Source organism: Phragmites australis, chromosome 7 (genome assembly GCF_958298935.1).
Source record: "Phragmites australis chromosome 7, lpPhrAust1.1, whole genome shotgun sequence".
In the NCBI taxonomy this organism is placed as follows: domain Eukaryota; kingdom Viridiplantae; phylum Streptophyta; class Magnoliopsida; order Poales; family Poaceae; genus Phragmites; species Phragmites australis.
The window spans coordinates 8779282-8793433 of NC_084927.1; the positions used below are offsets into that span (position 1 = coordinate 8779282).

Sequence of the window (14152 nt, forward strand, 5' to 3'; positions counted from 1 at the left end):
TGTCCAAATAATTGTTTCAAGTTTCAAACAATTATTTGGGTATCTAAATGACTTCAAATGAAAAACTTTTCAACTACAAGTTGTAGATCTCGTCGAGGGCTACAATTTTCATATAAAGTTTGTCCTCATCTAATTTTATATGAAAAAGTTATAAATTTTTGAAGATAAACTATCACACATTTTCACAGGCGATTCATATAAGGAACCACCTATAGAAATATCCATATTTTTACAGGCGGTTCACATAAGGAACCCTGTGGAAATGAGTGACAACTTATCTTCAAAAATTCATAATTTTTATATACGAAGTCGGATGAGAACAAACTTTATATAAAAAATTGTAGCCCTCGACGAGATTTACAACTTTGTAGTTGAAAAGTTTTTCATCTAAATTCATTTAGATGCCCACATAATCGTTTAAAGTTTTGGATTGCAGATATCAAAAGAATTATATATGCTCATATGTTCAATAGTCGTTCTCTGGTGTGATGGTGGGGAGGGTTCGTGCGACCCGATAGGTTTCGAGTTCGAGTGCTAAAAATCGGGTAGCGTGCGTATTTCGCGTGAAAAAACGCGTGATTTGTGACTTACGACTTCGCGACCCCGTGGGGTTCCTGGTCGGTCAAAAAAAATCGAGTAAAAAAATATCGATTCGGGAACCGATTATCGCAGACAGTTCGCTTAAGGAACTGCCTGTGCAAATCAATTTCCACATGCGGTCCGCTTAAGGAACCGCCTGTGGAAACCTATTTTCACAGGTGGTTCCTTAAGTGAACTGCCTGTGGTAATAGATTTTCACAGGCGGTCACTTTTGCGCCTGTGAAAATCGTTAATTTCTACCGACCTTCGATCGCAGGCGGGTATGCTAAACGCCTGTGAAAACGAGTTATCGCCCGCCTCTAGAAATAATTTTTGTAGTAATGTCGGATCCTATTTGGAACACATGAATTTCACAGAAAACAGTATAATTGCAGCATGAATCCTGTGAAGTTCCCATGTTCCCAGGGGCCCTCAAATGCAAATACTACATCCATATCCTCAAACATCAATCAATAAATGGAGTGTTTGGTTTGACGGGATATACCCATCCTAGATGGATGGTCCATCATGGGTTCATCCCATGAATTTTTATGAGATGACACAATCTCTTATGTTTACAGTAATCACGTAGCTATGAGGAATGAGAGATGGTTATGGATCACCTTGTTTCTCAAACCAAACACACTGAAAATTAGATAATCAGACACTATAGGAGACCACACATTACATTGCCTTTTTGGAACCACATATATGATCCAGGTTGTACTTAATTTCCGTTGTACTTAATTTCCTACCCATCAAATCAAAACAAAAAATATTGTATTACTAAAGATAGGAATTCGTGACAATTATACATCATGTCACATGTATCCACTTACTAATCTCTCCAAACAATTATGAAATTTTTCGCTAGAAATTAAACACTACATTTAGCCGAAGTACATACTGTGATTTATTTTATGGATGCCAGGCTACCTGCAAACAAACACGCGCCTTGGCGATTCCATGTGCAAGTGTACTTGGTTTACAGAAAGACAAGGCTGTGGTGGGGTAAGGCTCGCTTATTATGGAAGTACTGAACCTTTTTTCTCTGGTGCTGAGATTTGAAGGGGCCAACCATCAAGCTGGAGGTGATTGAAACCAAACAAATACAATCCTGCACATTGACTTCTTACACCCCTCTCTCTCGCTCGCTCGTTAGTCTTATATATTTTTTCAGTGCTCTTGTTGCCTTGTACTCTCTCCCCTTTCTCTCCTTGCTTTCTGTGCCCCTGAAAGGCCGTGTTTCTGTGTCATCTAGCTAGATACCACAGAGCAAGCAGCCTGCTCAGGCAGCTAGGAAATTAACAAAACGTTGAGAGCAGTGAGATTTGGTAGCTAGGTGTTGCTTTTGGCTTCGTTTGGGCACATCGTCTTGTTGAGACCTCATGGGGAGGGCTCCGTGCTGCGACAAGAACAATGTGAAGAAAGGGCCGTGGTCTCCCGAGGAGGATGCCAAGCTCAAGGAGTTCATCGAGAAGCATGGCACCGGTGGCAATTGGATTGCTCTCCCTCAGAAAGCAGGTATGATTTGTGGATTTACATGTAGATGTATCCTAGCTATCTTCTTTGGGGACTTAATGATGTTATGAGTTTAGTCTGAGTCTAAACAGTCTACGTCGTTCTTGATGCTAATGTCTTCCTTTTTCCAGATTATTTGCATGTTCTTTTTCTTCGATCTCTTTGGGATCACTTCTATAGAGATTTGACACATATTGTTTTAAAAAAAAGACAAGTTCTTCAAGAAAAAGAAGAAGAAAGAGAATTGGATTTGGATATTACTTCTCTCATTCCTTTAGAACAATTAATGTTGTGCCAGCTGTGCTCGATCTTCCTCTCTCCCCTCTCTCTTTTTGCGAGGACTCGCTCTCCCTGTCTCCCTCTAAGTGTTGTTAGATAGATACGAGTTTAACTCTATTGTTTGATGCTATAAGATCTCTTATAAATCCTCGATTCGTTGTCTTTACCATTTTTCGTTTCTTTTGGAGTACTTCTGTTAGTACAATAACTTCTTTCATATATCTAGGACCGATAGTGTCTCTGCTAAACATGTACTACTACTCTCTATCTTTCTCGAACATGCGCACAACCCTATTTTCTGTTGCTATGTTCTTTTAGTTTTTGATTCATTTGCCTTTTAATTTCTTTATTTTCATGTTGAGTACCTCAATAAAGATTATGTCTCTCTTTATGCATTTAGGACCAATTGTATCACTAGCTAGGCTTACAGTTAGAACCCTTAATTGTAGTGGCATGTCAAAGTCTCAGGTTTCTCACCTTAATGGAGTCTTACTACCTTTTTATGTGGCTTATATTTTGTTACATTCGATGTGGTTAAGTGTATGCTACTTTATTATTATTTTCTTTTCTCGTGTTCAATTAAAACTATGAACCATGTCTGATTCTAGGCTTCTAATGGCTTTAAATTGTGATTATAGGTTTGAGGAGATGTGGCAAGAGCTGCAGGCTTAGATGGCTAAACTACCTGAGGCCCAACATTAAGCATGGGGAGTTCACTGAGCACGAAGATAGGGTTATCTGCAGCATGTATGCCAGTATAGGAAGCAGGTATAAACACCGGATATCCCTATCTATTCTGGACTATAACGCCCTTTCTTTTCCATTTCTGCTTTTCCAAAACAACTTAACAGTCCACGTACACGCATGATGTTTTCTGCTGTTACAAGTATCACAAGAAAGACGGATATGTATGTGTACAGTGTACTACTGAGTTATAACTAAACAGATCGATAAACTGATATTCTGGAGATCTACCCAGTTGTTATCACACAACTATCTCAAACATGCGAAAAGAACGAATGAATCAAAGGGAAACAATGACATCATGCATTTTCAGGTGGTCGATCATCGCGTCCCAGCTCCCCGGCCGGACCGACAATGACATCAAGAACTACTGGAACACCAAGCTGAAGAAGAAGCTCCTGAGCAGCTCCGCCGCTGCACCCCTACACCGCGCGCCGCGGCAGCACCACCGCCCCCTCAATCTCATGCTCCAACACTCGTCACCCTCCTTACCCCAACACACCTACAGCGGCTTCTTCCCCGGCGCCGCCTCTCTCCACGACTCCATCATCCCTGCATTAACACTGCCACCATCCCATAACCATAACTACATGCTAAGCTCCGGCCATGCCATTCCAAATGCCTCTTCACTGCTGCACGCACAAAGCGCAACACAACAGCAGCTTCACCACCATGTGGTGAAGGAGGAGAGCGGCAGCATGATCGTGTTTGGTAGCGACCAGCAGAGCTGCAGCTCGTCGGACGGCGGTGCGTACAGCCAGTCGCAGTTCGGCCATGGCAAGGAGCTGAGCTTCGAGGGCTACTACGGCTACAACAATGGCAGTGTCGAGCATGACCACAGGTTGCTTCAGCTTCAAGATCATTACCAGGCTCAGGTACCAGTCGACTACAACTACGAGGAGATCAGGCAGCTGCTCATGAGCTCAACCGACGGTAATTTGCATGGCGGCCACGGCCAGGACGGCGGCATGGAAGGGTTCGACTCGCAAGGAAAGGTAACGATGATGTAAATTAATTGAGAGACAAGGAAAGGTGATTGATCAAGGTGCGTGTTTTACTGCTGTGATTTTTTTTATCGTGTAGTACTAGTGTTCGTGTGTGTATCCTGTGTCATGGCTGCATACACGGGCAAGCGTAGCGCATGTTACAGCAGCCTGTGTATGTGACCGTGACATAGGATCGAGATTCTCTGTCGCCTCACCTACTATTGTTGTACTTCTCTCTTTTTCTCACCAGAGGTATAGTGTCATGATCTACTGTGGAAACTGACTCTGTTTGGAGTCTTTGGGCAGGGCACTATGGTGTACCTTCTCTTGGTTTGGTAATACCGATGTGTCTAATCTTGTCTACACCTAGCTTTCTCTGTCTCAGTCTGTCTCTCTCGCATCCTTGAACTCTGGGCACATAGATTTCATGCTGCTGTACATGCACAGGACGGCCAAAATTGCATGTGATCGATAACGTACAGCTTGTGAAGCACATCGAGTTGTAGCGAGACGTGCATGCGTGCGTGCATGCATGATTGGCGTCGCGTCGTCGCACATGGGGTGGAGGCGCGATCGACTCCGGTCGCTGCCTGTCTGTACGTACGTGCCGCAAGAAACGCGTCTTGTCTGTCGGACAGCCGCATTGTTTAGCGCTCGCGATGCAAAGATTCCACGAGAGATCGATCGGAGAGAGGATTCCTGGGTTTGCTGCCTACATGTGAGTAGTTTAGTGCGTGATGGACAGACATTGTCGAGCAGTGTGAGGGATATGCGTCTCTTTGTCGTCGTTGCTTGCTCCGATGTGTATCTGAATGAATGTTTACTCTCTCCGACAAGATGCAAAAACGATAGGGGAAATATCATCTTCTTATATATGTTGTGTTTAGCTGTAGCTAGTGCTAAATCTTATTATCACAAGAAGCAAGATAGAGGACTTTGCAATATATACTCACTCGAGATAAAAGGAAACGGAAGGATTCTTTCCAAAGAATGTAGTCGATTATTTTTTAGTTCGAATAAATGTATTAAAAAATAGTTTTCTTTTTGAAATGTACTCACTCGTAATATTGATTATTTTGTTCAAAAAATAGTTTTTTGTTTAAAAAATAGTTCGAATAAATGTACTCACTCGTAATATCGTTTATTTCGTTTCAAATATATATGCATTATATTCTAGTAGACAACAGTCAAACCGACATTGGCACGAAACGGTATTTCTTTTTACTCGAGTGATCACTGATCAGTAATATGTACATATATAACTAATGCCTTGTGGCACATATAGATATGATCCGACTATTTCACAGTAAACTAGTACGAGTACAATTGTTGCAGACTTGCAGTGAGATAACTGCTCGAGAATAGTTTAATTTCCCAAAGTCGAAGAGATCACTCATTGTCAGGTAAGTACAGGCCGAGAGAGTGCCAATTCACAGTTCTTTAAGCCAGCACTGTCAAATAATAATTTTATATAGCTGGTCGCGCATAGCTACTCTAATGATTGTAAATTGTATCTAGCTCTTATTATTTTATTATTACAATATATATAGAGAATAAAAGTAGTTAATGATGAAGATAAAACTAACGTGAAGAAAAATTTTATTTATATGGAGAAAAATCTTAAAAAGATAGTTTTTAAAGGAGAAAAAATAATAGATAGCTTTAAGATAAATAAAAGATAGTAGTTGGAGATAATCGCTTGAGATATTCTCATCATGCATCTATCATTCTATACTACTACGGATTAGCAGTAGGTCTCCCATGGTGACGTATCTTATCTGTCTACTGAAAAGTCTCCCAGTGTAATGTCGCGAAAGTTTGGTGAATGCTGATTACGGTTTTGGTGCCGTAAGGGCCAGGCCAGCTAGGCCATTTGTAGCTGGATAACGGGCGTCCTTTGTGTTGAGGCGACGAAAAGAGGAACGTTAACGCATCCAGCAGCAACGAGTTCTGTGATTGATGGATGTACCATTATATTATTTTTTACTCGTCCCTTCAGATATTAGCATACTCTCAAATCAACAATGAACACTACTATTTCAGGGGAAATTGTATATTAAAACTAATAATATTCGAAAGCATCTTTCATAACAAATCTATGTACCGACATCACTTATATATCAGTCGATCTCTTTATACTGTGTGTATCTATGTTAGTGGTCCATGGTTTTCACATGGACGTATTCTTAGATAACATATAATTTAGAAGGGAAAGTAGTACAATATAGTCGGTGGAAATGTTAACGTTAAAACAAGGGACGTACAGACGGGAAAAAACACAATGTCGTGATTGTAGTCGTGGAGAAGTTAATAATGCTTAAAGCAAATTGTAGTACTGATAATATACTCCCTTCAATTATAAAGAGTGTCATTTTAGACATCGATATGATCACTAACATACTATTTTGATCACTAATTTCGAGTACAAATTATATGTAAAGCATAGAAAATTTGTAATATTATAAAAAACTATTACTCAAGGCAAATCTAGCTATATATATTATTTTCAAAAGTTTAATCGAAATATTAAAAGAGATATTGATCTAGCAGTATGTGTATACTACTCAGTGTTTTACCTCTCCCTCCCTCTATCCTCTCCTCTCTCTCTCCTCTCTCCGTCTCTCTCCTCCATCTCTCTCCTCTTTTCGTCTCTCTCCCTCTCAATACATACATACATTGAGACACATATTTAATGTAAATAAAATAAATAATACCTTCATTAATACATATTAATTAATGCCCTTCATTAATATGGTATCATTTTAAGATATATACACTGTCAAACCCCCTGGTAGACCTCTTCCTTATTGCATACTCTGTACTAGAAGGTATGATATCATCTGAAGGTCTCTCGCACATCGACGACACAATTGGTTCATGAAACTCGTCGTTTCGATTGATGACATGTTCAATGAAGAACCCGATGATTTGTTCTTGAATGGCATATATTTTCCCAGGGAGTATCGCACTTGTGCGTTGCTTGAAGCACCATGTTTAAAGAATTGAAAGAATTAGTCTTTAAACATGTATAGAAATTAAAAATAAGATATCGCTATGTTATTTCATACCTCAGTATCATTAAACTTGACAACGTCTCCATCTTTGCTGAATGCGTGTATGAAAGTAAGAACATAGAACCTGTATAGATTGTTGTCGGGTGGTTGCCTCGTACACTTCAGGGGTGAAGTATTCGTCAGTGGAATGAATTGAAACCTTTTTGTTTAGTAGGAAATACAAGACATGAATATTCCATGCATACCGAAAAGTTAGTTTTTACATCATACTGCTTCCTGTATGAAAAGTAGACAATACTCTTTTTGTAGTATCTTGTGTACGCTCTGTACGTGAATATGAATACCAATTAAACTTAGATGCAATCAACGTGAAGATTAAATGATCGATTTTACATGTTTAGCCTTTTGATGAGGATTTGGTAGGTTGACTTATCTCTCTTTTGTGAGTCCAAGATAATAATCTTGCTCAAGTCTTGGTGGATGACAAGGAGGATCCAATAAAAACTGCAAAAATATGTCACCATAGTAAATTAGTATTAGAATCGAGTTGCCTATAAAAGGAGAACACTCTGGCATGCAGATATGTACTCAAAGTTGTAGGGTAAGAGTACGAATTTCTTATTTTGATGGTGAAGCAGACACTTCAATAAGTAAATCTTGGTGAAGTCTAGACTCTCCCTTACAAGTTCCTCGTTTACAAGTCCATGATCGATGAATCCTACTTCATTATCTAATTCTTGTCTACATGCGTGGATCTTCATTCTACGAAAGAGAGAAGTTAGTTAGCCAATTTGAAGGTACAAGATCATATAACATGAATTATATACATAAGTCGCTTACAGAGTCCACGCTCTGACTATGGACACGTCGAGAGGGCATCATCCTTGTACATTTCATACAAGCACTTAAATTTCACCTAGAAGTGCTCGTCCCCATTGAGAAAATATTCATCTCTCTATATATATTACGAGGAACGCCTCAAAACCCTACTCGTATTGCTCCAAGTACCACATATGTAATCAAAGCATTTTAGTTGTAAGGTTTCTTTTGATATCTAGTTTGACCAAAGGTTTGTCCAACTCAAACGGCCATGTAATATCCAACTTTGGGACTTCTGCTCCCGCAACAAGCTGTGCTAGTTCTTCTGCTGTTAATCTAGAAGTAGCCAGGAAATCCCTAATGCTTGGAGCATCCTTAATGATTGGACCTGATTTGCTCTTGGCCTAATTCTTGTTATTGCGTTCGTAGTCAATTGGTGGCTTACTTGAAGTCGCCCCCGTCTGTTTAACTTTGTCTATATTCATGAAAAATTTCATGCTATCTTCAAGTACAACATGCTTCGGTGGAGGTGCTGGAGGATAGAAATGAGTTGTTACACAAGCGTCCACATTCTTTTTGGTTTCCTCAGGATTAAGTGAATAGACATCTTTGGGTTCCGCCAACTTTTTAGATGGCACCGACTTCTTAGATGACATCATATTCTTGGATGTTGCGGAACCTGATCGTGTTTTCCGAGGTGTGGCTTCTTGATGGTGTTGGTTTCTTGAGTGGTGAACTTCTTCGAGACGATGGTTGAGGAGGTGGACTTCTTCTAGGAGATGTCTAAGGAGAGGGAGATTTACGAGGTGATGTTGGCTCCAGGTGTAGTGGAGACTAGAGGTTCTCGAGTGCTGTCACTAGTGAAAACACTATATAGGCCTTCTCCCATGCGATGAATATATTCTTGTTCTCTCCTATAGTGTTCGCTCACTCCTTTGTGGGGTAGTCCAACTGAATATAACGATAATGGTCAACTACCTCGTCTACTTCAACCATGGCGTAGCCCTCTGGTATTGGACATCCATGCAAAAGTTCATGGGCGGTGCGGGGACAAGCCATGCCGGAAGCCACCTTGATGGTAATGTTCTTAGCACAAATGTGTAGTTCACACGGTGTCTATGTTGTGATGTGGTTCATGGGATAAGTGATGGAGTCAGCGTTCGGAACTCCCATGAACGCACAGCTACTCTGACGACCACTAGGGCTGGAGCGCACAACATGAGGAGACGCTGCTGGCTATTCCTGTCCGCTCCCAATGACACCCCGTTCACACCTGATGGCTTCCTGTACTGCTTGTCTTCTTTTTTTGTCTGTTTGTTCTCGCTCACGTTGTAGGCAAGTTCAAGAATGTTCATCATCCTAGTTTGTTCTGCCTCTTGTTCTGCATCTTGTTGTACTTGGGATCTCTTTCGACTCTTGTAGCTATCGAGGGCACCTGAGAATCCATATTTCCAACCCATCACACCAACGTCTCGCGTGCGACCATCATGCTCATTGTTTCACAGGGCCAAGGTGAGCTCATCACTATCCCTATCTAGCATGAAAGAGCCTTGTGCAGATCACGTGTGGGCGTCCGCAAGCCTTTTTGTAAGAGTTTGCATCACTTCCTGGTCTTTGAAAGTTGTAAAACATCAACTTACATTAGCCGAGTAAGAAGAACCCCTCCCATGAACGAAGCGCGTCGATCGTTCACTCCAGCCCTCTATCTCAATCATGACACCTCTCTCTCGCAGTCCATCTAGCTCTTGTTGACACTACCGTTCTTTCCTCACGTACTCACAACTGCTAACTTTGTAGGGGTAAAGGTTCTTCTTCGAGTTAGCTTTGTTCACCTCACTCAACTTCTGTTCTTCTTCCAACAACTTGTACTCCACAACGGCTTGCCAATGATCTTCTAATTGCGACCATTTGATGAAATTTGGCATTGTACCTTTCTGCACATAGGTTTTATTTAGTGTGCCCTTCCAATTCTTAAATGAAAGGCCTATGATCATTAGTGCCTTATGTTTAACTACTTCTATATCTGTCTTTTCAGGGAATTCGAACTTCTGTAATATGATGGGCCACAAGATATCATTCTTGATTGAATCAGGAACCACGTGCAGTTCACCTTGTTCACTAGTCCACAATCTATAGCTGATGAGCACATGATCCTTAACATCTATCCCACAAACTGACTTCTACAGCCCTAGAACTTTCTCTGGTGCAGTTGGCTCCCATGCTGGTGAGACCTCTGTGATCACAAATCATCCCGAAGGCATCTTCGAGGGACCTCAGACACGATACCGCTCCTGGGGTTGTTCATTATCATGACCCTCCAGAGCATCAGACATCTACACATAAGAGAAAAAAAATTTGAGAGCCTATACGATAATATGTACAACAGATGCATTCATGTACTTTTGAGGTAGTTACCTCATCACCTCCACAGGCATCTGTTTGGTCCAGATTGAAGTAGTTGCTCAGGCACCTGGCACTTGGGCAAGTTACCTCTTCAATGTTTGACGGCAATACATCTCCTTCTGGCACCTGGGCCGGATCAGCGATTGGTGGTGCCATCCCTTCCAGAGAGTTCTGCATACGATAATGATGAGCGGTTGAGTATTTTATAGATAGGAAGCTGAGGAAGGAGGGAGATAGAGAGAAAGGAAACAAGGGACGGAGAGAGGTTGTCGAAAGATAGAATGCATACACATACAATGTCCGACCAATAAGCTAAGTCATAAAAAACAAATTTCTTTTTTAACGTAAGAGCTCTAGTATTAGATTTCAGAACTAGTGTACTCCCACGTCCCTTTCCAAGGATAACCCTAAGTCCCTTTACCATCTCATATACCTGTCTCCCAGTGTGATTCTTAGTAGGTGATCGAGTCTCAACTTTCCCATCAAAAGTTCTCCTATTGCTGTGGTACGGGTGATCCTTGCGAAAAAAATTTACGATGACCTAGGTACACCATTTTTTGGCAGTTCTTTAGCCACAAGCTCTTTGTTTCATTCAACCAATGCACGCATGCATAGTAGCCTTTGATAGTCTGGCACGATAGGTTACCAAGTGCTGTCCAATCTTGGATTGTTACGAATAGCGTTGTGCGTAGGGTGAAGTCTTCTCATTTGTATTCATCCCATACCCGCACATCATCGTTTCACAGTATTACAAGATCTTCCATTAATAGTTTCAGGTAGACATCAATATCATTGCCAGGTTGCCTCGGCCCGTTATCTGCACTGGCATCATAATGTACTTCTACTTCATACACAACCAAGGATGAAGGTTGTAGATACATAGAGTCACGAGCTAAGTGCTATGACTACTGCCCATGTTGTTGAATGGATTCATCCCATCCGTGCTCAACCCAAATCTTATATTCCTCACATCTTTTGCAGAGGTCTTCTTGTATTTTCTATCAATGTTTTTCTAACGCGTAGAATCAGCGGGATGTCTCAGCATTCCATCATTCTTGCGCTCCTTGGCGTGTCATCGCATCAATTCGTTATGCCTTTTGTTCACAAAAAAAAACACTTCAAATGGGGGACTATAGAAAAATACCACATCATTTTGATGAGAGGCCTTTTCTTCTTTCTTTCACCATCGATATCATTACCGTCACGCTTGTACCGTGCGTCACCACAAAACAGACACACTTCCAAGTTTGCATGCTCTTCTTGATACAATATGTAATCATTTGGACATACATGTTTTTCTGTACTTCCAACCCTAATGGGTACACAAACTGCTAGGCCTGGTACGTGTTTACCGGTAACATATTTCCCTTTGAAAGCAATTTTTTCAAAAACAGTAACAACTCTATGAAGCTTGTATTAGACCACCCGTTGCTTGTCTTCAATTATAGCCATAAAAGAATGGTATGCAACTTTGTGTACTCCTTCTCTTAACCCGGGAACAATAGTGTTTTAGAGTTCACCTCCGCATCGCGCAACATCTGCTCCAGATCATCATTGTCGTCATTAGCCAACATCTGCTCTAGATCATCACTAGAGGAGATGCTTCGGGAAGAAAAACACTTGAGTAGACATCAATAAATGGGATTAGACAGGTTAGGTATGGGCATCCCACGACAAGCAAGGGCTAGTCGCGAGATCACATTATATCGCAAGGAGGCTGATCGTGCAAGCCTCGCGCTGGTCACGCGATGGGCCCGAGTTTTGGAAATATCCCCCACCAGTCGCCATATCCATCGTGGGGCCTGTTAGCTAGGGTGCCCCCTTACTCAATACCCCGACAATAGCCCTCAAGCTTCCCTATGGTCATAGTCAGGTCTAGTCGCACCGCTTGGGCCATGAGGGAACATAATCCAACAAGAGAGTAGTTATCGATGCTATTAGATTTGAGAGTTTGAATCTTAACTTCACGCCACGTGGGGAGGTTAAGAGTCCTAAAAGAGAGAGAGAGAGGGAGAGAGAGAGAGACATTGATTGCCGCTGGGCTCGAGTGACTTTTGGTTCCCCATGCGCGACCTGTTGGATTTCGAGTGGTCCGAATGTCGTGCCGGTTGAGGTTCCTCAGTACTTCCGAGAGTGAGGTGTCAAGATGAGATGTGTATAAAAAACTAAGGTGTTGGTGTCCAGACATAGCCATGCATGCACGGTTTTGACCGGGAAGCGCCCATGAGCTCCCACGATCCCACACTATTCAAGAGCCTTCGGCCATGTGGTCATTTTAACTTCCCAATCGCCAGGTCCCGTAGTGGCCATCGAGCGCTGCCACGTGCTGTGGTTGGAGAGCCAATCTGGAGGGGCTCCATTGTTGGTCATGAAATCCTACAAAACAAAGAGTCTGGTCTTTTGAACTTTAAAAACTTATAAGTTATATTCTATGCTCGTCCAAAAGGTTCTAAAAATAGAGAAACATGTATTTCTCCGAGCAACCCTACAAATAGAACTTGCACAGTAGGGCGATATTTTAGGAGTTGTGTAATTCAGGTGGTCCTCCATGGATAGCTTGACCGCACCAGGTTGGGTGACATCAACCACTCTATAGGGTCCTTCCCACTTGGGGGAGAGTTTATTCCAACCGACCTTATTCTAAATTTGCCTAAGGACGAGGTTTCCTATGACCAGTTTCCATTCTCGCACCTTGCGGTTGTGATAGCATTAGAGGCTTTGTTGATATCGGGCATCTCAAATTAGAGCACACTCGCGGAACTCTTCAATCAGGTTTACATCACTCTCTTGTCGTGCCACCTGGTTGTCGTCTGAGTAGTTGGCCAGGTGGGGTGATTGAAAGGTGAAATTGGATGGAAGCATTGCATCTATCCCAAAAATAAGGAAGAAAGGGGTTTCAGCCGTAGCCCTACTGGGAATCATTCATAGCGACCAGAGTACTATGGGTAGTTTGTCCACCCAGTGTCTTGAATAGCTTTTAAGCGGACCAAAGACCTGGTTTTGATCCCTTGTAGTATCATCCTATTTGCCCTTTTGACCTGTCTGTTGCTCTATGGGTGTGCCACCAACGCATAGTAAATTTTGGTCCCGATCTCTTCGCAGTAGTCCTTGAAAGCACTACTAGCGAGCTGAATCTCATTGTTCATAATTATGCGATTTGGACTGTCAAACCACACTACCAATCCTTGTATGAACTTAATTTTTATTGTGGCAGTGATCTTCCTGATGGGCTCATCCTCTATCCACTTGGTGAATTTGTCGACTACCACGAACAGGAATTCAAAACCACCGAGGGCTTTAGGGAACGGTCCCACGATATCGAGCACCTAGACAATGAAAGGCCAAGAGAATGGTATAGTTTGTAGTGCTTAGACTGGTAGGTTGGTATGTCGACCATAGTATTGACATGACTCGCACCATTTCACCAGCTCGCAAGTATCCTGGAGAGTAGTGTGCCAATAAAATCCTTGCTAGGATGCTTTTTTGACCAGAGCTTGGTACAAAGCATGACTACCTACATATGCCTCCATGGATATCAGAGAGCATTGTGCTCCCCTCTTCCTGAGTGATGCATTTTGGTAAAAGGCCGTTACTCCCTAGAGGTAAAGGCGTTCCTCTACCAAGGAGTATTTACGGGCTTGTCGCGATACCTTTCCTACTGATGCATTATTGTTAGGGATTGCTCGATTCTAAAGGTGGTTCGAGATCTAATCCATCCAGGTTGTACCTAAACCGAGCAGGTCGACCACATGATGGCAACTCGAGGTCGACCGCACTGAAAGGAGGTGTTGCCTCTGGTGCTCCATT

At 42.0% G+C, this 14152-nt stretch overlaps 1 protein-coding gene across 1 annotated transcript; it reads left to right on the top strand.

Moving 5' to 3' along the window:
* The first annotated feature begins 1687 nt into the window (after positions 1–1687).
* On the top strand, positions 1688–4493 carry LOC133923433 (transcription factor RAX2-like). Its single transcript, XM_062368734.1, has 3 exons — positions 1688–2103; positions 3018–3147; positions 3437–4493. The coding sequence occupies exons 1-3, from the start codon at positions 1968–1970 to the stop codon at positions 4131–4133; spliced, it is 963 nt and encodes a 320-aa protein (XP_062224718.1). The 5' UTR covers positions 1688–1967; the 3' UTR covers positions 4134–4493.
* The last annotated feature ends 9659 nt before the right edge of the window (positions 4494–14152 follow it).

Bases quoted from the DNA above. Each gene is read 5' to 3' on its own strand.
- LOC133923433 (XM_062368734.1), top strand. From the start codon at position 1,968: ATGGGGAGGGCTCCGTGCTGCGACAAGAACAATGTGAAGAAAGGGCCG. The intron at 2,104-3,017 runs GTATGATTTGTG...TTGTGATTATAG, and splicing joins TGCTCTCCCTCAGAAAGCAG to GTTTGAGGAGATGTGGCAAG. The intron at 3,148-3,436 runs GTATAAACACCG...ATGCATTTTCAG, and splicing joins TATGCCAGTATAGGAAGCAG to GTGGTCGATCATCGCGTCCC.